At 47.5% G+C, this 25,015-nt stretch overlaps 1 protein-coding gene across 1 annotated transcript in view; it reads right to left on the bottom strand.

Moving 5' to 3' along the window:
* MAP2K2 (mitogen-activated protein kinase kinase 2) overlaps nucleotides 1–24,304 on the bottom strand; it is a 32,270-nt gene extending 7,966 nt beyond the window's left edge. Inside the window, exons 1-8 of the mRNA XM_081177929.1 lie at nucleotides 24,052–24,304; nucleotides 13,680–13,890; nucleotides 12,000–12,146; nucleotides 8,569–8,646; nucleotides 6,962–7,013; nucleotides 5,932–6,056; nucleotides 5,235–5,448; nucleotides 846–910 (exon numbers count right to left, since the gene is read on the bottom strand). Coding sequence (XP_081034055.1) covers nucleotides 846–910; nucleotides 5,235–5,448; nucleotides 5,932–6,056; nucleotides 6,962–7,013; nucleotides 8,569–8,646; nucleotides 12,000–12,146; nucleotides 13,680–13,890; nucleotides 24,052–24,149 — 990 coding nt within the window. The 5' untranslated portion in view covers nucleotides 24,150–24,304. The remainder of the gene's footprint in view (nucleotides 1–845; nucleotides 911–5,234; nucleotides 5,449–5,931; nucleotides 6,057–6,961; nucleotides 7,014–8,568; nucleotides 8,647–11,999; nucleotides 12,147–13,679; nucleotides 13,891–24,051) is intronic.
* Nucleotides 24,305–25,015: the final 711 nt, after the last annotated feature.

Genomic DNA, 25,015 nt, shown 5'->3' with positions numbered 1-25,015 from the left:
TAGGTCCAATCGTGGCCGACTCTGGGGTTGCGGCGCTCATCTCGCTTTATTGGCCGAGGGAGCCGGCGTACAGCTTCCGGGTCATGTGGCCAATCTTGGTGAATTCACCGGGAAAGATTAAGCTCTGGCGAACCAGAGCAGCACACGGAAACACCGTTTACCTTCCCGCCAGAGCGGTACCTATTGATCTACTTGCACTTTGACGTGCTTTCGAACTGCTCGTTTGGCAGGAGCAGGGACCGAGCAACGGGAGCTCACCCCGTCGTGGGGATTCGAACCGCCGACCTTCTGATCGGCAAGTCCTAGGCTCTGTGGTTTAACCCACAGCGCCACCCGCATCCCAAACACCTCAACTTTTGCCAGCCTCCCTAGACAGGCATGTGGGTTTACTTGCTCGAAAAGCCAGGTATTAAACCAAGCCCTGGATTCTGTGAGGGCGGAGATCCGAAAACAGGGATTTTTTGCCGCTGCCCCATTCTATGGAATAGCTTTCCCTTTGCCACACGTCAAGGTGGCAACCGCCAGCTGCTTCAGGCGTATTGCGCAGACTTACCTTTTCGCACAGGCTTTCCCCTGACCTATACGGCTGGACTCTGCTTTTGAGTCCTCAGAACTTCAGCTTTATTTACTTTTGTGTGTTTTGATACTGCTGTTCCATTGGTTTTGCACTGCACCTTTTAAAAAATTGATATATTGCTTCTTTTAGACTGTTCGTGGCTTAAGAGAGCTTTGAAATATTAAGCTCTATGTGTCTGGATACTGTTTCTGTCCCCACCCCCACCCCTTTTAAAACTATGTCGGCAAAGAACCCACAAAAACTAACAGAAATACTTCAAGCCACCAACCTCATTAACTATGTAGTCCAGCAATTCGAAGATAGCCATCGCAGGTCGACTGTCCATCCCGTGGCCTGCATGAACAAAAAGGAACCAAGAGAGTGGAGTCAGAGCAAGCACTGGACACTGGCTGTGTGACCAACTGGCCCCACCCAAGCTGCTAGGTTTTATTCAGAGCCGGCCCACTGAAAAGAACAAACATGACTTGAGTTTACGCCCATTAAATTTCAACAGGTCTGCTCGGAGTAAAACTTGGCTGAACACCACCCAAAAGTGGTGCATATGTGCAACGTATGGACACAAACCATACAGCCTTCTCCTGGGGACAGCGCACTTGGGAAAGCTGCGCTACTTAACAGCTCCCCGTCACCAAGCACTTGTCACAATGCACACAAGGCTTTTGCTGCCTGGCTGGATGAGGGTTTAGGAAGAGAGATGATGTGTACTGGGGGCTGTGGTGTAAGAAAATTGGGAGAACGCTAAATGGATTCGCCACCACCGCCAGCCCTTCAGTGAATGAGGCAGGCGGCAAACCGAGAAGGTGGCTGGGGGTGGGTGAGGAGGAGGACTACTTGCCCCCCTCGCAGTGTGCATAGGAATTCAGTTTTTTAAAAAATAGTCCAGCCCTCCACAAGGTCTGAGGGACAGTGGACCAGCCCCGTGCGGAAAAAGTTTGCTAACCCCCTTTTTTAGACTAATCTACCTACCCATAAAGGGACATGGGTGGCGCTGTGGGTTAAACCACAGAGCCTAGGACTTGCCGATGAGAAGGTTGGCTGTTCGAATCCCCACGATGGGGTGAGCTCCCATTGCTCGGTCCCTGCTCCTGCCAACCTAGCAGTTCGAAAGCACGTCAAAGTGCAAGTAGATCAATAGGTACCACTCCGGCGGGAAGGTAAACGGCGTTTCCGTGCGCTGCTCTGGTTCGCCAGAAGTGGCTTAGTCATGCTGGCCACATGACCCGGAAGCTGTACGTCGGCTCCCTCGGCCAATAAAGCAAGATGAGCACCGCAACCCCAGAGTCAGTCACAACCGGACCTAATGGTCAGGGGTCCCTTTACCTACCCATGTGCCATCTGAAACCAAAGAGGCATATTGGTTGTCAGATATGAACCCCCCCCCCCCCGCAAGCTCTCCTACTCCATGACGGTGTGGAATAAGAGGGTTGCATTGAACACAGCAGTTCTGGAACAGCGGTCTTCTGCAATTGAACTTCCCCATCCTCTCCCCTGTGCCACCTTGGGGGGGGGGTGCCACCTGGCACCCTCAATATCTTTTCTGAAGGGTGGGGAGAACCCCCAGAGCAGATCGGAGGGCTGCGCAGGGGAAAGAAGAGAAGAAGGTGGAGTCGCACTGTGGAAGCGGAACTACAGTGGTTCCTCGAGTTAAGAACTTAATTCGTTCCAGAGGTCCGTTCTTAACCTGAAACTGTTGTTAACCTGAAGACCACTTTAGCTAATGGGGCCTCCCGCTGCCGCCGCTGCACGATTTCTGTTCTCATCCTGAAGCAAAGTTCTTAACCCAAGGTACTATTTCTGGGTTAGCGGAGTCTGTAACCTGAAGCGTCTGTAACCCGAGGTACCACTGTACAAGGCTTTGGCTGCAACACAAATTGCATTGGCTCTCTGTCTAATTGGAGGTGGCCCTAGTCTCTCTCTCTCACACACCCCCTTTGGGAGGAAATCTTACAAACGATGTGCTGCTCAGGAGCCTTAAAATACTACATTGACAGGGACATAAGATGCCCCCAGTGCTGGCAGGGAAAAGGCCAAGAGTAAACACGAGAGAGGTTTGTAGAAGAATGTGGCATATAAATTATCCAATTAATAACGATTATGATGATGCATTATATTGCATGGGTTTGTCTCAATTGGAAGCATACCCAAACCAAGCTCTCTCCTGGCTAATCAAGCAAAGTACATTTACACTTAAAGAGCTGCCTAATTGGCAACGTTGTTTGCACAACCATTAAGGAAAGGAAATTTTTGAAGTGACTCTAGCCAGTGGTTAAGATCTGTACATGAAGGCCCGCAAAATTCCCTCCGGCACAGGTAACTGTGGTCGGCTTTTGAGTATTAAATCACTCTTGATCTTTTAAATCTGAATTTACTGACACAAGCGGCACACATTATACCTTTTTATGATTTGTGGTCGCTATAATATTTGTGTGCAATGTCCGTTTGGGGAGCGGAGCAGACTATTAAAAAAAGCCCTCAAGGCATGTTTAAATTAGACCTGTTCCTTCTCTTCATGGCTACTCAGAACAGATTCACTCAGTTTTAATGGACATGACTAATTGTCCATTAAAAAATAGTCCAGCCCTCCACAAGGTCTGAGGAACAGTGGACTAGCACCGTGTGAAAAAAAATTGCTGACCCTTTTTTTAGACTAATCTACCTACCCATGAAGGGACGCGGGTGGCGCTGTGGGTTAAACCACAGAGCCTAGGACTTGCTGATCAGAAGGTTGGCGGTTCCAATCCCCGTGACGGGGTGAGCTCCCGTTGCTCGGTCCCTGCTCCTGCCAACCTAGCAGTTCGAAAGCACGTCAAAGTGCAAGTAGATCAATAGGTACCGCTCCGGCGGGAAGGTAAACGGCATTTCCGTGCGGAAATGTCAGGAGTGCTCTGATGGTGTTTCCTGCTTGGCAGGGGGTTGGACTCGATGGCCCTTGTGGTCTAACTCTATGATTCTAATTTAGGTCCATTAATTTCAAGAGATCGACTCTGTGTAGGAGTTAGCTGGATACAACCCCCTATGCTTGAGGACAGGGAGTTCCTATTACCAGATATTAGGGGCGACGGGGGCAAGCTACCTCTACCATTAATACATTTATATTTTGGCTTTCTTTCAAGGATCTCATTCTTCCTCCACTTTTATGTAGGTTAGGATAAAAGATAGTGATGGGCCAAAAGTCACCCAGTGACCTTTATGGCTGACTGGAGGTTTATTGCCCTCCAGATGTTGCTGAACTACAACTTCCATCAGTCCTAGCAAGCATGACCAGGGTGGAAATAGCAATATAGATTGATGCAATGAATTATACATAGGGCTGCCTCTAAAGACAGTTTGGAAACTTCAGCCGGTGCAGAATTCAGCGGCCAGGTTGCTCAATGGAGCAAGTTTGACCATATTACACTGATCCTGGTCCAACTGCACTGGCTACCGGTTAGTTTCCGGGTCCAATTCAAAGTGCTGGTTTTGACCTATAAAGCCTGAAATGGCTCAGGACCACAATACCTCAAAGACCGCCTCTTTCCAGATGAACCTACCGAGATCATCTTCCGATGCTCTCCTTCAGGTGCCTCCTCCTCGAGAGGTTCAGAGGGTAGCAACACGAGAACGGGGCCTTCTCTGCAGTGGCTCCCTGTCTGTGGAATGCTCTCCCCAGGGAAGTCTGCCTGGCACCTTCATTATACACCTTTAGGCGCCAGGCCAAAACATTCCTTTTTAACCAGGCCCTTGGTTGATCTGATTTACATCCTATGCCCCTTTAAAATGTGTTTTTTGAGGGAGGGGGATGCTATTGGGTTGTTGTTTTAATTTTTATTATTGTGGTTTTATAGCTTGATTTTATTCTGCGAACCGCCCTGATACCCCTGGGTATAGGGCACTACAGCAGTACCTCAGGTTAAGTACTTAATTCATTCTGGAGGCCCGTTCTTAACCTGAAACTGTTCTTAACCTGAAGCACCACTTTAGCTAATGGGGCCTCCTGCTGCCGCCGCGCCGCCGGAGCACGATTTCTGTTCTCATCCTGAAGCAAAGTTCTTAACCTGAAGCACTATTTCTGGGTTAGCAGAGTCTGTAACCTGAAGCGTATGTAGCCTGAGGTACCACTGTATATAAATCCAGTAAATAATAATAATATAGCAACACTGGGGAGGGGCAGATGCTCCCCACACCTGCTCTAACCAATACACTGAACTGCCTCAAGACCTCTTGCGAGCATTCACAGAGGTTTTCGGGAGGCCGCTGTCAGGGCTCCTTCGTCTGGTCCAAATTAACTTGGATTTGGATTTGATATTCCGCTTTATCACTACCCGAAGGAGTCTCAAAGCGGCTAACATTCTCCTTTCCCTTCCTCCCCCACAACAAACACTCTGTGAGGTGAGTGGGGCTGAGAGACTTCAGAGAAGTGTGACTGGCCCAAGGTCACCCAGCAGCTGCAGGTGGAGGAGCGGGGAAGCGAACCCGGTTCTCCAGATTACGAGACTACCGCTCTTAACCACTACACCACACTGGCTCTCACCACACTACGCCAAACTTGGCAATGCTAACCTAGAGTGATCAGACCCAGTTTCGCTCTTGCACCCTGCACTGGGAAACAAGTCCCAGTGACTAAAACATGACCGTCAACAACACCTCTCCCCCCCCCCTGTCCTCATACAATGCCTACCGCTAACAGGGCGTCCTGGGGGCCTGGGCCGTGGTGAGATGCTGTGGGACTCCCCTTCTGCCCCATCGAACACGGGGCGGCCGAATATCGCTTCCAGTTCCTTGGCATCTGGCGGAGGGATGGGATACCTTCCAATCGACAGCTCCACCAGAGAGAGGCCCATGCTCCAGATATCAGACTGGACCGAATAGTGAGTACCTTGTAAGCGCTCAGGCTGCAGGCAGTCAAAACAAGAGAGGTGGGTTAGTTTGGGCTTGAACAACAACCAACCTGAAGCCTGACTTGAAATGGTACTTTGCAGCTTGTTGCCTAGTTCAGATGAAGGAGTGGGCGACCTTGAGAAATAAAGAGAATTTTGGAATTAAGGCGGCCCCGGGCTTTCAGAATTGCAATGCCTGTAAAAAGGCAGAAGAGATCACCACCCAAAGAAGAAAGCCATCATCATAGCCAGTTACTGAAAAGACCTCCTTTCTTCTTTTTCCTTTGCGGAAGCAAATATTAAGAATGGGAACTGCACTACAGTTTGGGATCAGCACGTTTAATTTTACCCCCTAAGTGGTCAGTGAAGAACCTCTTACTTTGCATCGTCCATCACTAACGTTGGAGGTACTATTTGTATTCCTCAGCAGCATGCTGTTTCTGCTTATTGCAATGTAACAACCAAAGGTGGAACAACAAACATAGCAAAGGCACCTACAGACATATAGGAGCGAGTGCCCACGAAGGAATTCGCCATGGAGTCGATGAGCTGGCCGCTGACTCCAAAATCACAGAGCTTAATCTCTCCCCGGGAATTCACCAAGATGTTAGAAGGCTTCACATCTGAAAATAGATTTTTGAGAGAAAAGACTGAAAGGAGGGGAAATGTCAGAGTGTGTGCAATTCAAGCAATGGGGGGGGGGCAGCCCTTAGTGAAGGTTCTACACACCCTCAGAGCATTCGGCTTTCTGTTTTTGTTTTTAATGAAAACGAATGAATGAATGCAATTTCCTAGCCATCACGGCTATTCAACAATTTTCTTCAACCTGGTGTTCTCCATATGTTGCCAGACTACTTCTCCCATCATCTCTGTCCATTGGCAAAGTTAGCTGGGGTTGATGGAAGTTGGGAGTCTGATAACACCTGGAGGGCAGCGGCACACCTAGGAAGGCTGTGTCTGATTGAATTTTGGAAGCACTGAAGTCCTGCGAAGCAACCAGGGCCTTTTCAAAGATAAACACCCAGCAACTCAGAATGGAAAGTGGCAGGGGTGGGAGAGAGGCCTTTGAGAGCTGCTGCCAATCAGTATGGCCTCCTGGCAACTGTACCTCAACCCAACACTCATGGTAGTACTGGCGGTGTTCGAATCACACATACAGCTAGAGCAAAACTGCTTAGCATCCACCCTTCCCAAACTTGCTCCCAGGACTCAGTTGAGGCCCCATTATTCCTGATGTCCAAATGAATGTGGAATTCAGATACCCTCCTGTCAATTGTAGAGAGCAAGTGGGATGTAACCAAGGAATCCTTGGCATGTTCTGGCACGACGGTGCTTGCTTGGTTGTTTCCAAGCCTGAATCACGCCAAAATGGAGCTCCAGAAAGAGAGTGGTTTGCAAAGTCAGTGACTCGAAGCACAGTAAGCGTTGAAACCAAGTCTACGTATGTCCACTGCGCTTGTGGGATCTGGGTTCCCTCGGCACAAAAGACCCTCGCAGAGCTTTCCCTGTGTTCCAGCTGCTCACTCACCTCTGTGCATGATCTGGTGCTTCTCTCGTAAGTAAGCCAATCCTCGCAGAACCTGGTGATGTGGCGGGGGCGGGGAAGAGGAGAAGAGAGGAGAAGGAAAAGGTCAGGGCACCATGAGGATTTGGAAAGCTGAAGGCTTTGCAGGGTGGAAATCAGGCTCTTCTGGATCAAGGAAGACAAAGGCTGCCAAGTGTTGGCCAATGCAACAGATTGCAAAAGAGGAAGGGAGGCTATACCACTGTTTCCTCCTTCATGGACTGACTGGTTCCCTCTCACCATACTGGCTGGTCCAGAAATAACAAGATCCAATTATGTTCAGGTTCCCACTCCAAAATTTTGAGTGGGGCTTGAGGGGGCAGACGTATTTGATGTTTCTGCTCCTTCTGTGTCCAGTTCTGGGCACCACAATTCAAGAAGGACACTGACAAACTGGAACGTGTCCAGAGGAGGGCAACCAAAATGGTCAAAGGCCTGGAAACGATGCCTTATGAGGAACGGCTAAGGGAGCTGGGCATGTTTAGCCTGGAGAAGAGGAGGTTAAGAGGTGATATGATAGCCATGTTCAAATATATAAAAGGGTGTCACATAGAGGAGGGAGAAAGGTTGTTTTCTGCTGCTCCAGAGAAGCGGACACGGAGCAATGGATCCAAACTACAAGAAAGAAGATTCCACCTAAACATTAGGAAGAACTTCCTGACAGTAAGAGCTGTTCGACAGTGGAAGTTGCTGCCAAGGAGTGTGGTAGAGTCTCCTACTTTGGAGGTCTTTAAGCAGAGGCTTGACAACCAGATGTCAGGAGTGCTCTGATGGTGTTTCCTGCTTGGCAGGGGGTTGGACTCGATGGCCCTTGTGGTCTCTTCCAACTCTATGATTCTATGATTCTCCATTCCTCCCCTCTCATTTCATTCTGTTTGGGCCAGAACCTTTCATGGGAACTTACGTTTCTCTGAGCCCCCACTATAGATCTATGCTTGTGTCTTGCCACCTCAACAATTGCCCTGCTTTTTCATCCATCATTGCCCATTTTTTGTTCTCCTTTGACTATAACCTGCATTTGGTCACCTAATCCACTTGATTGATTGACACTCAGCATTAAAATTAATGGAGCCAAATTAGTCATGTCCATCAAAGGGGCCTAACCTTGAGCAGGACTGACATTTGATAAAGGCAATTTCCCTCCCCTCCATTTGGGGAAGTTCTCTTCCATGTTAAAGGAGGGAGCCCTCAAAACCATCACAAGAGTTTCACTTTTATTGCCTGATCAGTTTCAACAGTTTAAGGTAAGGAAGAGCAGCTGACAAACTCGATGAACCTTTGTTCCTGAAAAGTGGTTATTAATTATTGTTAAAATAATTCATGCAACGCCTTTCATTTAGAGAAGAAGTACGAAGGCAACTGGTTATTTTTTAGACACCCTGTAAGCAAGGGGGGGGGGAATAATTGTTATCCTTCTCTACTTCATCAGAACTGAGCTGCTAATACAATTGTACTTTGGTTTTTGAACAGCTTAGTTCTCAAACATTTTGGCTCCCGAACGCCGCAAAGCTGAGCCTATTTTCTTTAAACAAGCTTTTTTTTTTTTAAGAGGAAGGCAACAGCATACTCACCGCTATGCTGACTTTCCCCAAGATATCCTCAGGAATTCTCTTGGCTTCTTTCAAAACCTGATCTAGGGAACCTCCATCCTAAACTCAGAGGAAAAGAGACCAGCTGACATAAAGTAAGATATTGGCCATAATCACAGTTCACACCCCGCGCAAGCCAGGCATTCCTGTATGGAGGCAGAGTGCTAACCCATCTCTTCCCCAGACACAGGCATAGTGCAAAGGTACATGGTGTACGTACACCCCAGCTGCAGCCAGATTTTACTGCTAATTGAAACTTTTCTTCTCAAGCATTTTTATACCTCGAATCAGTAATATCATTTTTTACTTCCTCAGGAAGGGGGACCTTTTAACACTTTTTTTCGCGCAGTGACAAGGGAAAGGGCATTTTCAATTGTGACTCCCCACTTGCCACCTTTGCTGGCATCTTTTCAACAACAGGTAAAGGCTGACCTTGCTTCCCAGGTGTCTGATGGACTGACCCGAGTTAGTTCTGCAATCAGCAGGCCCTAAAACTTCCTGTGGTTGTTACGGGGGGTTGTTTTTGCAGCTGTGTGTGTGTGTGTGTGTGTGTGTGTGTGTATTCCATGAATTGTTGGTGTTCTGTATCCATCTGTTTAAAGGTAAAGGGACCCCTGACCATTAGGTCCAGTCGTGACCGACTCTGGGGTTGCGGCACTCATCTCACTTTATTGGCCGACGGAGCTGGTGTACAGCTTCCGGGTCATGTGGTCAGCATGACTAAGCTGCTTCTGGCAAACCAGAGCAGCGCACGGAAACACCGTTTACCTTTCCGCAGGAGTGGTACCTATTTATCTACTTGCACTTTGAGGTGCTTTCGAACTGCTAGGTTGGCAGGAGCAGGGACCGAGCAACGGGAGCTCACCCCGTGGCGGGGATTCGAACCGCCGACCTTCTGATCGGCAAGCCCTAGGCTCTGTGGTTTAACCCACAGCGCCACCCGCGTCCCTATCAATCTGTTTACTATTTAGCTAATGTTTTGCATAACTTATTAATGGTATAATGTATTTATGTTTTTATATGTGTTATGGTTTGCTTGGAGACCTTTGGGTAACAAGCAACTGATAAGTCTAAATCAGGCATAGGCAAACTCGGCCCTCCAGACGTTTTAGGACTACAACTCCCATCATTCCTACCTACAGGACCAGTGGTCAGGGATGATGGGAGCTGTAGTCTCAAAACATCTGGAGGGCCGAGTTTGCCTATGCCTGGTCTAAATGCTGTTGCTGCTATTACTACTAATACCATTACTACTAATAACAGTTGCCCGTTGTGGCTCAGGCAGCATATTATTTCTGTGTCACTTAAATTTGGCAAAATGCAGAATTCACAGCATACCAGTGACCACCGAACAAGTCACCAAGAAGAAGAAGAAGAAGAGGAGAAGGAGGAGTTTGGATTTGATATCCCGCTTTTCACTCCCCTTCAGGAGTCTCAAAGCGGCTAACAATCTCCTTTTCCCTTCCTCCCCCACAACAAACACTCTGTGAGGTGAGTGGGGCTGAGAGACTTCAGAGAAGTGTGACTGGCCCAAGGTCACCCAGCAGCTGCAGGTGGAGGAGCGGAGACGCGAACCCGGTTCCCCAGATTACGTGACTACCGCTCTTAACCACTACACCACACTGGCTCTCAAATGGCAGCAGCTGCCGTAAACTATGTAAAAGGAACCAAAGCAATAGGGAGATGACCCCCCTCTCGCTGCCAGACCCTGCACTAGATCTGCACTTGCCTTACGGTTGACACAACTGGCCAACATCTCTCAATGTCTACTGCAAGAACCGGCCTATTTGCAGAGATCTGCAAGCAAGGCTCTGACCTCACCTTCAGGATAAGCAAGTGGCTGGCAGGAACAAGGGGGCTGCTTTTTTCTGCTGTGGCATTTCCGAATACAGAATATCCACCCTAAGCATATTTGCCTGGCACCCGAGTTACCTCATTAAAAGCCAAATGCTTCTCTCTTTCTCTTAACAGAATGGAGGGAATAATTTTGACCTCTGTTTCATAGCTGCTCTTCGTTCTGCCTATCATTAAAAGAAACCCACTTGTGTATGCATATATGTGTATGAGTAAGCCATCTTGGCCATTATTTTGATTGAGAGGTGGGACACGTGACTTAAGAAAAGAAAATAAAGCACCGGGGTCCTTTGCCATCTACTAAATCAATGCCTCACAAGACTGAAGACATGTAAGCAAGCCAGGGTGATTCTCAAACATTCTATTTTATCCACTTTGCCCACAGAATACATTACTTTATACAAATCTCTGCTGTGTTGCGATTCTTAAAATGAAACAAAGCTAACAATCTGAAAGAGAGAGAGAGAGAGAATGTAGCAGATGGCCCTGATCTTGCCTCACAAAAAAGTTGACAAGGTAAAGTTCGCTCTTGTCTGCAGAATGTATTGAGAGATCACAAGCACAGTGGTGCCTCGCAAGACGAAAAGAATCCGTTCTGTGATTCTCTTCGTCTAGCGGTTTTTTCGTCTTGCGAAGCAAGCCCATTGACGGATTAGCGGATTAGCGCTATTAGCGGCTTTTAGCGGCTTATCTGCTGATCGGATCAGCTGATAAGCGGCTTAGCGGCTTAGAAAAAGGGGGGAGGGGGGAAAACCAGCAGGAACTCGCAAGACATTGTCGTCTTGCGAAGCAAGCCCATAGGAAATTCGTTTTGCGAAGCACCTCCAAAACGGAAAACTCTTTCGTCTAGCGAGTTTTCCGATGTGCGAGGCATTCGTCTTGCGGGGCACCACTGTACAGCCCACAGAAGTGCATACCAAACCTCTGAAACGGCAATTTGAGAAGACACCACTTCTTGCAGAAACTGATCTGGTCTCTGAACAAGCTGGAACTTGAATTAGGGCCTCCCCAGCTGACCTTAAGCATCAGGGAGGTTCATATGTGAATAGCCACTCCCCGCAAGGTTCCCAAGACCTTTACAAGAAGGGGAGAGATATGGCTTGATCAAATGGCGAAAGAACCTGGTTACAGGTATAAGCAAGAGTCAAGACTGGAAAACACACTGGCCCCTATTTTAGCCCCCCAAGGTTATTGCTGGTGTCTGCAAATCAGAGACATTCCCTTCATTCTGCGCAAGGCTTGCTTCTAGAAAAATAACATGGTGCTGGCAGCTAGGATTTTAATTCCCCCCCCCCCAGCACTAGGAACATCTTCGGGGTTATATAATTAAGAGCGGATTTTTTTAAAAAAGACATGGAGTGCCAGGCACGCAACAAGCAGCCAATGAGGAAACCCAGAGGAAAACACAAGAATTGCTATCCATTCAATGCAAGAACGTTATGCTGCTTCTGCATGTCCTAGATGGAAGGATTAGCTACAGTCAGAGGTTGATGCTCTGACTGGTGCTGAACAGGGTATCTGTCTTGCTTAAGAAGGTGGGAGAGAAAAACAACACTTACCATATGCTCCATACAGATGCTTATCTCCCCATCGCTGTAGAAGGCGCCATAGAAACCCACAATGTATGGAGAGTTACACTCGTGAAGCACCTGGAGCTCGCGGATTATCTGGTTTCGGATGGCAGGCTTGATCTCCAGGTGAATCAGCTGTGGGGAGAAGAGGGAGTGGGTGGGGAATGAAGGAACAAAGGGGATAAAAGGCTGCACCAAGAACTACAGTGGTACCTCGGGTTAAGAACTTAATTCGTTCCGGAGGTCCGTACTTAACCTGAAACTGTTCTTAACCTGAAGCACCACTTTAGCTAATGGGGCCTCCTGCTGCTGCCGCACGATTTCTGTTCTCATCCTGAAGCAAAGTTCTTAACCTGAAGCACTATTTCTGGGTTAGCGGAGTCTGTAACCTGAAGCGTATGTAACCTGAGGTACCACTGTATTTCCATACTGCCACCCAAAGGCACTTTAAAGAGAAACTCCAGCCCCCTTTGTTAGACAGCTGAACATTACCAATTGCAAACTGTGGGAAGAAGAGGGGGAAACTATAAGTTGTTTCAGGAATGGTTCACCACGGGGGGAAAGCCAACAAACTGAAGGAGGACTGATGGGGGGGGAAAGTGTATTGGCTGTATTGCACCAAACGTGTCATGGCAATTTTTAGAGGCAGGTAAATAAAAAATTGTCCAGTGGCACCTTAAGAGACCAACTAAATTTGTTCTGGGTATGAGCTTTCGCGTGCATGTTATACCCAGAACAAACTTTGTTGGTCTCTAAGGTGCTACTGGACAATTTTTTTTTTTTATTTCAACTGCGTCAGACCAACACGGCTACCTACCTGAATTTAGAGACAGGTGTGTGTGTTAAAGAAAACAGGGCAAGAAGTTAAAAGTGTCAGACCAGGTCTGCATTCAAGTCCCCACCCAGCTATGAAGTGAGCCACTCACTCTTATCTCAGCCAAACATATTCCATGAGATTGCAGAGAAGGCAAACTCAAGGAGGGCGAACCATTGTATGCTACCCTGACAAGCTCATTTTGGGGGGGGGGGGGGAATGCAATATATATACAGGAGGCGACCATTATAGGTGCATTCAATTGACACGCAAATGCTGGCACATGGGTCCTTTTGGACCCAGAGGTAGGCAGAACAGGGGCATAACGGGGCAGGGGGGAGGCTTATATGTGCTCCACTGATGGGGGGGGGCCCTGTACAACGAACAAACAAACTGATTAAAGACACTAGAAAGATACAAATTCAAATCTTTTTCAAGCTAGCCCAGAAGCTTTAATACAGTGGTACCTTGGTTTACGAACTTAATCCGTTCCGGAAGTCCATTCTTAAACCAAGGCGTGCTTTCCCATAGCAGCTGGAGACTCAGTTTACAAATGGAACACACTCAACGTGTTCTGCTTCCAAGGCAAAGTTCACAAACCAAAACACCTACTTCTGGGTCTGCAGCGTTCTTAATCCAAGTTGTTTATAAACGAAGCTGTTCTTAAACCAAGGTGCATTAAATGAGGTGGCTAGTGACAGCTCAGGTTACATGCCTGCTAGATTTGGCTCGCCCCCACAGAATTCTCATCATAGATTTACTGGTTATGGCTCAACTGTTTCTTGCCATCTCTGCAGATGCCCCCAAACATTTGGTCACATTGGATGAGACATCACCCTCCTCCTCCTCCTCACCTTCCGTGCCATGATTAGCCCTGAGGGTTTGTGTTGTACTTTGGTGACCACTCCACCATTACCGGCTCCCAGCTCAGAAATCCTCTCAAAATCGTCATCTTTCAGCTCTCCAACTTTGGCCTTCTGGGTGAGAAAAGCCTCCAACCGTTTCTTCTGCTGCTCATCCAGTTCCAGTTCTTCCAGTTTCTTCTGGAGGTCAACAAGATGTGCTCTTAAAGGAAAGGCGGGAGGAAACTGTTGAGTCTCCCTGGATTCCCAGTCTGTCCCGCTGCTTCTACCAAAGCCTGAGAAGTGAGACTATTTGCTGGCCACAGATTAATCCCCTGGGCCCTGCACATAAACTGCCATGGCAAATCACACTGTGTTGTCACAACCCTCAAAACTGTGCTTCCAGAGTCTAGGGATTTTCACTATGTGAGATTGGCTTCTAACTATTCAGTGCTGACTCCTAGGAAACTGAAGCACTGTCAACTTATTTGGTAGCATTCCTGAAGGGGCTTATCTAGCAAGACAGCATGTAAGGAAACTCAGCGATCTCTCTCCAGCTAAGTGTGCTGAGTTGCAACCCACTCTCTAACGATGGCATGAAGGTGTAAAGGCGATCCTACGTTACATATTGTGGTGAAGGAAAGCTGTTTTGGAGAGAGCGCCTTTTACCCCCCTTTTCTTGCCCAACTGCTGCCAGTTGAGCCTTACTCTCCAGCACACCCTCCTTGTGTGTTCTGTGCATTAAGGGTACATTCTGACATTCCCATAGCAGCAGCAGCAGCTCTTCTGCACAGGTCAAATTTATTCTTCCTAAGAAGCAGCCCTCAACTCCATTGTCTGGGCTTCCTGATCAGATCTCACTTTCTACACCAACTGCCTCCCCCAGAAAATCTGATTCTCTGAAGTCGGAATGCAAAGCCTACATTTGGATCCCTGGAAACGATTCTCTCGCTCCAAGGCAACCCTCTTCAATGTACCCAGCCTCTCTGCCAAAGCTAACCCTTCATCACACTCATGACAACTCTCTAGACAAGCATTTCCCACATAATCCTCTCTTAGGAACCTCTAAAGCTACCTTGTACTGAGTCAGACTATTGGTCTATAAGGCTCAGTATTGTCCTGACTGGTAGCAGAAGCACAGGATTTCAGCCCGACCTGAAGCCTGAACCCAGGACCTTCTGCATGCAAGGCAGAGATGCTCTACCTCTGTGCTATGGCCCTTGCCTTCAACTCATTTTTTTTACTTCCTCTACCCCATTCCCATTTCACCCGCCGCCCTAAGCAGCCGCTTCACCTGGCCCAACAGGTGGGCCGGCTCTGCTCAAGTGACGTGAGCTGGGTTTGCACAGCAGCCACGTATGACAAGGCTGTATATTGCCTCCCTGCTTATTTAACTTATATGCAGAATTCATCATGCAAAAGGCTGGGTTGGATGACTCCCTAGCCGGAATTAAGATTGCCGGAAGAAATATCAACAGCCTCAGATATGCAGATGACAAAAGCTTGATGGCAGAAAGTGAGGAGGAATTAAAGAACCTTTTAATGAGGGTGAAAGAGGAGAGCGCAAAATATGGTCTGAAGCTCAACATCAAAAAAACGAAGATCATGGCTACTGGTCCCATCACCTCCTGGCAAATAGAAGGGGAAGAAATGGAGGCAGTGAGAGATTTTACTTTCTTGGGCTCCATGATCACTGCAGATGGTGACAGCAGCCACGAAATTAAAGGACGCCTGCTTCTTGGGAGAAAAACCATGACAAACCTAGACAGCATCTTAAAAAGCAGAAACATCACCTTGCCAACAAAGGTCCGTATAGTTAAAGCTATGGTTTTCCCAGTAGTGATGTATGGAAGTGAGAGAAGGGCCATAAAGAAGGCTGATTGCCAAAGAATGGATGCTTTTGAATTATGGCGCTGGAGGAGACTCTTGAGAGTTCCATGGACTGCAAGAAGATCATATCCATTCTGAAGGAAATCAGCCCTGAGTGCTCACTGGAAGGAAAGATCCTGAGGCTGAGGTTCCAGTACTTTGGGCACCTCATGAGAAGAGAAGACTCCCTGGAAAAGACCCTGATGATGGGAGAAGTTGAGGGCACAAGGAGAAGGGGACAACAGAGGATGAGATAGTTGGACAGTGTTCTTGAAGTGTTCATGAGTTTGACCAAATTGCGGGAGGCAGTGGAAGACAGGAGTGCCTGGTGTGCTCTGGTCCAGGGGGTCATGAAGAGTCGGACATGACTAAACAACAATGAAGCCATTTCTCAGGACTGTGGCCGCTGTTGCCTGCTGACAGCTTCGAGGAGCTGCAGGTGACAGCTGAGTACAGGGTGAAGACCAAAGGTGGATAAAAGACCCCAAAAGGAGCACTACCCAGAGATACTACCCCCTCCCCTAACACCCCATACGCCCCACAGTAGGAATTATATAGACCAGGCAGTCCAAAGTTTGTTTTGGGCGCCTAATCCGGCCCTTTGGTTATCAGTTATCAGGTTAGCTGTAAGTTATCAGGGTAGCTGTAAGTTATGAAAAGCAGGGCTTTTTCTTCATTTTCATTGTGATTAAATGCCTGCCATATCACACTAAAACAAAAAATGCAAAAGTTTAACCAGGTAAAAACATACTACAAATGAGATCTTTTTCACTGCCCAAGACCTTTTAAGATATGCACAAAAGACATTATTACCAACAGAAAGTCCAAAGGTCCAAAGCCAGAAGTTAACATCATCCATATCTACCAACATACTCTCGATGTACTGTAAGGACGTTTTTTGATAGATGTTCAATAAAGATGTACCAGATGATCTAAACGGAGCCCAGCAAGTCTTGACCCCTAAGCAGTTTAAATGGACGAGTAATGTTTACAATGCAATGTTCCACAAGGTTTGACACCATTGGTCTACAGAGAAGTCCTGAACTGTTTTCCAACGACAAGTTATAGCAGATGAAAAACAAGGCCTTTTCTATTGCTGTGCCCTTCGACCTAAGGTTGCTCATTCCGCCAACTTACTCCAGTAAGCTTCTAAAAAAAAGGAAGAAAAAGAAACTGAAATCCTAAGAACGTACGAAGCTATCTTACACTGAGCCAGGCCACAGGTCCATCTAGCTCAGGCATAGGCAACCTCGGCCCTCTAGATGTTTTTGGGACTACAACTCCCATCATCCCTAGCTAACAGGACCAGTGGTCAGGGATGATGGGAATTATAGCCCCAAAACATCTGGAGGGCCGAGGTTGCCTATGCCTGATCTAGCTAATACAACCCCAGGGCTGGGAACCTGTGGCCCTCCAGATCTTGCTGGACTCCAACTTCCATCAACCTTAGTCAGCATGGCCAATGGTCAGGTATGATGGGAGCAGACCCTGTGATCACCATCTTTGTCACATGCCCCCTCCACAAAAGGGGGCTGCGGTGGCTCCCCATTTGTGGAATGCTCTTCCTAGTGAAGTTCACCCGGTACCTTCATTACGCACAGTGGTGCCTCGCAAGCCAAAAAGAATCCGTTCTGTGATTCTCTTCGTCTAGCGGTTTTTTCGTCTTGCAAAGCAAGCCCATTGACGGATTAGCGGATTAGCACTATTAGCGGCTTATCTGCTGATCGGATCAGCTGATAAGTGGCTTAGCGGCTCAGAAAAAGGGGGGGAAGGGAAAAAAACCAGCAGGAACTCGCAAGACATTGTTATCTTGCAAAGCAAGCCCATAGGAAATTCGTTTTGCGAAGCACCTCCAAAATGGAAAACTCTTTCGTCTAGCGAGTTTTCCGTCTTGCGAGGCATTCGTCTTGCGGGGCACCACTGTATCTTTAGGCACTAGGCAAAGAGTCCTTTTCTCCCAGGCCTTTGATAAATTAAACCACCTATGGCCTTTTAACTGCCCTTTGCTCCTTGGATGAAGGGCGGCATAGAAATTTAAGAAATAATAAACAAATAAAATAAGGCTCTACAAGGTATTCTACATCAACTGGCAGCAGCTCTCCATGGTAATATTTCCTATTCCTACCCGGAAAGATCAGGTGTAGTACCCAGGATACTCAACATACAAAGCATGTGCTCTACCACTGAACCATGTCCTCGGAGCAAACCCCACTAAATACAGAGGGACCAGTGTCAGAAACTCGATATAGACTCTATATCAAATGGCACCTTAAACCTAGGTTATGGTCGCCATAATGGAATGTCTAGTTGCTTTTTTTCCTTTTACGATCAAGTTATTTGTTGTTAATTTCATTTCTATACCGCTTTATAGTTTACAGAACAAATCTTAAAGTGGTTGACGACACAGTAAAACATCAAATGAAACCATCCAAAATACAACAAGCCTCAAGGAAAATATTTCAGAGCCTTCTCTAAGGCACATGTTGCTTTCCCCAGCTGCCAACCTGGCATCCATGTGGTCGCAATTGGACTCATGCCAGTCACAAAACACACCTGGCGCTTGGCTAGTTTCTAACACTGTGTGAGACACACCTCTAAGAAAGAATGTGTGAAATTACACTGTTAAGAAAGCCTTTCTGTTCCAAAAGGCAGAGCAGGGTGCAACTGTGTGTGCCTTATCTGGTTGCTCTCATCAATGCTATTCTTTTGGCTTCACTACTGCTGGCTGTTAAAACTGTAAAATAGATACCGCATTTATGCAAAATGTCTTGGTGGACGAGAGTAGAAAGGCAGTAAATCCATCTTAAAATTAAAATAAACTCCCTCTCCCCCTCTGCCAAAGGAAGAATGGAGAAATGAGAAAGTAGGCAGTACATTTCAAGCCAGTCTCCCAGTGGATCCTAGTCATTTGCTCTTAGGTTATCTGTTCCTGTACATTTTTCATGTCCTCTTGCAACTTACATAAAAGACTTGCTGGTTTAAGCGTTACATTACCTTAATTCTCAGCACTCCCCACTGTGTTACCTTCTAACCCCATCCCTGCAAGGTACCCATCTATCCAGCTCGCTTTTAACACCACTCCCTCTTCAATCTGAGCCACCCTTCCCAGAGGGCTATACCAGGCCTCTCACACATCTCTCTACACCTCTACTAATGAACTCCATGACACCCTTTTAACCACAACCTTTCCTAAGAAACTATCTTACAACTAGGTCATACAATTGCTCTGTTTTTGACTGCAGCCACTGACAGAGGCTCTCCAGAATTTCAGACAGGGGACATTCCCAGCCTCACTTGGGGATTGAACCGTCCTACTTGGCAATGAAGATCCTGCCCTCTCTTAGCCAACACTACCAATCCATTCTCTTCCCCACACTTTCTTCCTCGTGTGAATTTGCTCCTTCAAACGTTTAATCAGAGAACTGTAGCGTTGGACGGGACTCCCAAGGGCCTTCCTGTCCAATGCAATGAAAGGAATCCTGTCCCTGGGTGGGCACAAACCACCAACCTTCTGGTTTAACAGCCAGATGCCCTGACCCATTGTGACCTGGGAGACCCGGATCAGAGAGGATGCTTGCCTGGAACAATAAACTCTCATAAAGAAAACCTCTTCCAGCTCCCCTCCTTCCATTCACTGCCTTCCCTTCTGCCTCAGTTCTGTTAACATGCAACCCACCCCCAAACTATTCAGGAACACATGCCATTTCAACACCAGTGGCACTAAGAATAGGTGCCCTTTAAGCGCCAATCATCATTCAACCCAAACCCTGGTCTCTTCCATATATGGATTCCTCTTTAAGGCTGCGATCCTATACACACTTACTTGGGAATAAGTCCAACTGAATATAGCACAAACATCTCTCTCCCAGATGCCCCTCCCCGGTTCATTGCCTCAGCTGCTTTCCCCCCACCCTCATGTACAATAACACTTTAAGACCCATCTCAACCTACAGTGGATGCTTGGGGGTTGCGAACGTGATCCGTGCGGGAGGCGGGTTCGCAACCCGCAGTGCTGCGTCTGCGCAGCTCGCAATTCGGCGCTTCTGCGCAAAGCACGATTTAGCGCTTCCGCGCCAAAACCCGGAAGTAACCCATTTTGGTACTTCCAGGTTAGGCGCGGTGCGCAACCCGAAAACACACAACCTGAAGTGTCTGTAACCCGAGGTATAGCGGGGAAAATATCTATATCTATATGACTCCAACACATATAGATATTTCCCCCTCTGTCTCTTCTAGTTACACCTGCTCATTAATTGTCTCCTCTTACATTCCACAGCCATCCCAACACCACTAATAACAACAATCCCATCTCAAGCCCCTCCAATCGTTGATGTCCCTTTCCAGACCACCTGCCCACATGGACCCCCCTTCACATGTGTTAATGCCCCCACCTCCCAGCTGCTCTTCTTGCTCCATTATTCAACATCTAGCTCAGTAATAATAACACCCTTAACAGTAAAAAAAAATAAAAATTGCTTTGTATGATTCATCTTTCTTTGTAATTTTATGTGCGCTACTAAGAAGAGTTAAAGATTAAGCAGTCACTTTGCAGTAAATGAAATTGCAACCTTTCAGTCAAAGCCCCCTTCATCCGCTCTTGCCCAGATCTCCTTCTTCCTTCCATAAATGGAATCCCCCTTTAAAGTCACATGCTCTTAAGAGACATACTTCTCCTTTCTAGCTGCCTACCTTAATAAAGTACTTTTATTGAGTTGTATCCTGTGGCAGCCCTACTCAGAGTAGACCCATTGAAAATAATAGGCATGGCTACCTTAGGTTTATTCATTTCAACAGGTCTACCCTGAGTAGGACTTAGTTGCATCCAACCCACTGATAACACTAATACTACTTATGTGGCTCAAGGCTTCAATAGCTCTTCCCATATGAACTGACCTGGACCTTGTGATTGTTATCTTAGGAAGTCTGGAGCACAACCGAATGGGGACTTTTCATTGGTGGCTCCCCACTTGTGGAACGCTCTCCCCAGGGATGCTTGCCTGGTGCCATCATGACATAGCTTTAGGTGAAAGGTGAAAAAACATTTCTTTTTTGCCAGGCGCTTGGCCGCCTTGAGTGAGCGGGATGTTTCAATCTTGCCTTTTAACAATAGGGATGGTCTTTTTAGATGTTTTTGTGTTGTGCGTGTTTGTTTGCTTACATAATGTCAGTCGCTTTGAGTTACCTCAGTAAAAAAGCAACCAGTAAATAAAAAATAAAATAAAATAAATACCTAGAGTTTTGGACCCAAAGGCCTACAAGCAATTTACAACAACACTTTTAAATACATAAACACGAACACACCAGGCCATTAGTGTTTAAAGCCCTAAACTCCTCAAATACTTTAATGATCGCCTCCTTCCCTACAGACCTATTGGGCCCTAAGACTGGCAGAGGGTGCCCCCTTGATTACTCCTCTGCCCTCAGAAGCTCAAGGTGGTGGCAACAGGCAGGAGATGGCATTTTCTGTGGAAACCCCTCCCAAGTTGTGCAACTATTGAGGGGCGTGTGGCAACGTCACTTTAGTTGTTCTTATTTTTATCTGTAAGCTGCCTTGAGTTCCCTGTCAGAGAAAAGGGTGGGGATAATAACTATTATTATTATTATTATTCTTTCCCCTCTCGGTTTTAACATGATTCTCAGATACAGAAATTTAATTCAATTCAATTATTTATTAATTAATCTATCTATGTGGCAGGGGACAGCAGTGGTGGTTGTCTGTTTGGTTGTAAGTCACATTGGGTTGCCCTAAGCAGCCAACAAATTCAGCAAGTAATCATAACAATATGTTGTTGTTGTTTAGTCGTGTCCGACTCTTTGTGACCCCCTGGACCAGAGCACGCCAGGCACTCCTGTCTTCCACTGCCTCCCGCAGTTTGGTCAGATTCATGCTGGTAGCTTCGAGAACACTGTCCCACCATCTTGTCCTCTGTCGTCCCCTTCTCCTTGTGCCCTCCATCTTTCCCAGCATCAGGGTCTTTTCCATAACAATATAGTTTTCGGTAAATGCTGAAGCCTCACCTCTTCTGACCCAGCTTTTGCCACCTGAGGTACGTATTTATAAAGACATGCCTTCTTTCTGAGATTGCTATGTTGTTTTAAAACATTGTGCAACATTGTGCTTTTCATCTTAGTGCTGTCTTTTAGTTGCTGTAACCAGCCCCAGGACTTTAAAGGGAAGGGCGGATAATAATAATAATTATTATTCCCACAAGCGCCCACCCTTCCTCCCTCAGTCTAACACCCCCACACCCTTTATTCCCTTTTCTAGACCTCCTCTTCCCCACCTCTGCATCCCCACACCCTACTTTTATATGTATTTATATGTATTTCTTCCCACGATCGCAAGCCACTTTTAAAAAAACCGCACACACAACACCTTGTGTAACGTTGTGTGTTTTCGTGGAAGCGTTATGCTTTTCAGTTGCTGCAACCTGCCCTGAGACCGTACGGGGGAAGGGTGGGCAATAATAATAATAATAATAATAATAATAATAATAATAATAATAATAATAATAATTTATTATTTATACCCCGTCCATCTGGCTGGGTTTCCCCAGCCACTATGGGCGGCTTGCAACTGAATATTAAAAACAGTACAGCATCAGACATTAAAAACTTCCCTAAAGAGGGCTGCCTTCAGTTGTCTTTTAAAAGTAAAAAAGGTGTTTATTGCCTTGACATCTGCTGGGAGGGCGTTCCACAGGGCAGGCGCCACCACCAAGAAGGTCCTCTGCCTGGTTCCCTGTAATCTTACTTCTCGCAATGTGGGAACCTCCAGAAGGCCCTCGGCGCTGGATCTCAGTGTCCGAGCTGAACGATGGGGGTGGAGACGCTCCTTCAGGTATACAGGACTGGGGCCGTTTAGGGCTTTAAAGGTCAGCATCAACACTTTGAATTGTGCTCGGAAACGTACCGGGAGCCAATGCAGATCTCTCAGAACCGGTGTTATGTGGTCCCGGCGGCCACTCCCAGTCACCAGTCTAGCTGCTGCATTCTGGATTAATTGAAGTTTCCAGGTCACCTTCAAAGGTAGCCCCACGTAGAGCGCATTGCAGTAATCCAAGCGGGAGATAACCAGAGCATGCACCACTCTGGCAAGACAGTCTGCGGGCAGGTAGGGTCTCATCCTGCGCACCAGGTGGAGTTGGTAGACAGCCGCCCTGGACACAGAATTAACCTGCGCCTCCATGGACAGCTGTGAGTCCAAAATGACTCCCAGGCTGCGCACCTGGTCCTTCAGGGGCACAGTTAGCCCATTCAGGACCAGGGAATCCCCCACACTATACATTATTTCTATGCCTTCATCCTAGACCACGGGGCGCTTTGCAATATATACATATAACGCATACCCTAGCAAATCACAAAAACAATTACACCCCCCCCCAAAAAAACCCCAATCACTTTAAACAGATGATTTGATGAGCCAAAGGTTGTGGGAGAATCCTAGAATTGTAGAGTTGGAAGGGTCACCCAGCCTAACCCCCTGCAATGCTGGAATGAAGAGGAATGTTTTTGGCTGGCACCTAAATATATGCAAAGAGCCACTCTGGGAAGAGCATCCCACAAGCTATTATTATTATTATTATTATTATTATTATTATTATTATTATTATTATTACTACTACTATTATTATTATTGTTACTAATAATAATAATAAGTCAGTCTTATCCCCCCTCCCCCACGCCCCTGCCTTAATAATAATAATTCAGTATAACACCCCTCCCCCCGCCTTAATAATAATAATAATTCAGTATAACACCCCTTCCCCTGCCTTAATAATAATAAATCAGTATAACACCCCTCCCCCTGCTTTAATAATAATAATAATGATGATGATAATAATAGTAATTCAGTATAACACCCCTCCTCCTGCTTTAATAACAATAATAATTCAGTATAACACCCCTCCCCTGCTTTAGTAATAATAATAATTCAGTATAACACCCCCTCTCCCTGCCTTAATAATAATTCAGTCTTACACCCCCTCCCCCCACACACCGTGCCTTAATAATAATTATTCAGTCTAACATCCCCCTGCCTTAATAATAACAAAAATTCAGTATAACACCCCCTCCCCCTGCCTTAATAATAACTCAGTCTTACACCCCCTCCCCACACACACCGTGCCTTAATAATAATAATTCAATATAACACCCCTCCCAGTGCCTTAATAATAATAATTCAGTATAACACCTCCTCCCCCGGCTTAATAATAATAATAATAATAATAATAATAATTCAGTATAACACCCCCTCCCCCAACCTCAATAATAATAATTCAGTATAACACCCCCTCCCCTGCCTTAATAATAATAATAATTCAGTGTAACACCTCCTCCCCCTGCCTTAATTATAATAATAATAATAATTCAGTCTAACACCCCTCCCCCCACACCCTGCCTTCCCTTTCCTAGACCTCCCCTCGCCCCCTTCCGCCTCCCAGCCCCACTTCCAAAGGCCTCCGCCCCCCGGAGACCCCTCCCGCTTCCCTCCCCGCCTCCGTCCCGCACTCACTCGGAGCCGTCGCCCTCCCCGCCTGTGGGGCTGGGCCCTTCGGCGATGGTGGGGGTGATGTTGAGGGCCGGCGGCACCAGCTTCCTCTTGGCCGGCATGGCGGCGGCGGCGGCCTTCTTCCTCAGCGAGGGCCTCGCCTCAGTCGCGGCGTCGCCGTCGTCATCCCCCGGCTCGGCGAGCTACGCGAGGCCGAGGCTGCGCGTGAGGCCTACCTGCGCTCCCAAGCCCGGCCCTTCAGGGGAACGCGGAGCTGGGGTGGGAGGGGGAGGAGGAGGAGGGGCGTGGCCAAAGGGAGAGGAGGAGAGGGACGGCCGCCCCACCAACACCACACGCCCGCGCCCCATTGGGCGAGCTCCGCGAGTCCTCTTCACCGATTGGTCGGTGCCGGGGCGCGTGCCCATCGCCCCCGGGCCCCATTGGTCGGTTCGGTTCGGCAGCGCACGCGCAGGACGGTGCCCGCCAACGGGATTGGCTGCTGCGTTTGAGGTCGCAACGCCTACCCTTTTCCTTTTTCTTTCCCCCGCCCACAGCCTGCTTTGATTGGTTAGGCGTTTATGCCCGAAGTCCTAGAACGCGCGCGTGCGCGCCGCGGAGTGGTACGGCAGGGTCCCGGAGGAAGGCGGCATAAAGGAAATCTCGCGAGAGCCGACCGGAGAAAGATTGGTTTCGAGACGGGAAAGAGCAGCGCATGCGCGTGGGGAGGGAAGTGGTGGATGGGCGGGAAAGAAAAATGGGCGGGAAAATTATTGGCCGTAGGGGAGCTTGACAGAAAGAGAATTATCTCATCTCGGTAATGGCAGGGAAGCAGCCAAAGTCCAAGCACCCAAAACACTTATCAAAGGCCCTACTATGAATAAATAAGAGCACCTCTGAGGCTGTGCAGAGTGCATTTTCCCCTCACCAATGAGTTTCACTGAGGTAACTTTAAGAGGCTGCGTCTTCCCCCAAAGGATTGTGGGAACTG

Source organism: Podarcis bocagei (genome assembly GCF_964188305.1).
Source record: "Podarcis bocagei genome assembly, chromosome: 18".
Taxonomy (NCBI): Eukaryota; Metazoa; Chordata; class Lepidosauria; order Squamata; family Lacertidae; genus Podarcis; species Podarcis bocagei.
The sequence above is the reverse complement of the archived record's forward strand: the minus strand, read 5'-3'. Positions and strand labels throughout refer to the sequence as shown.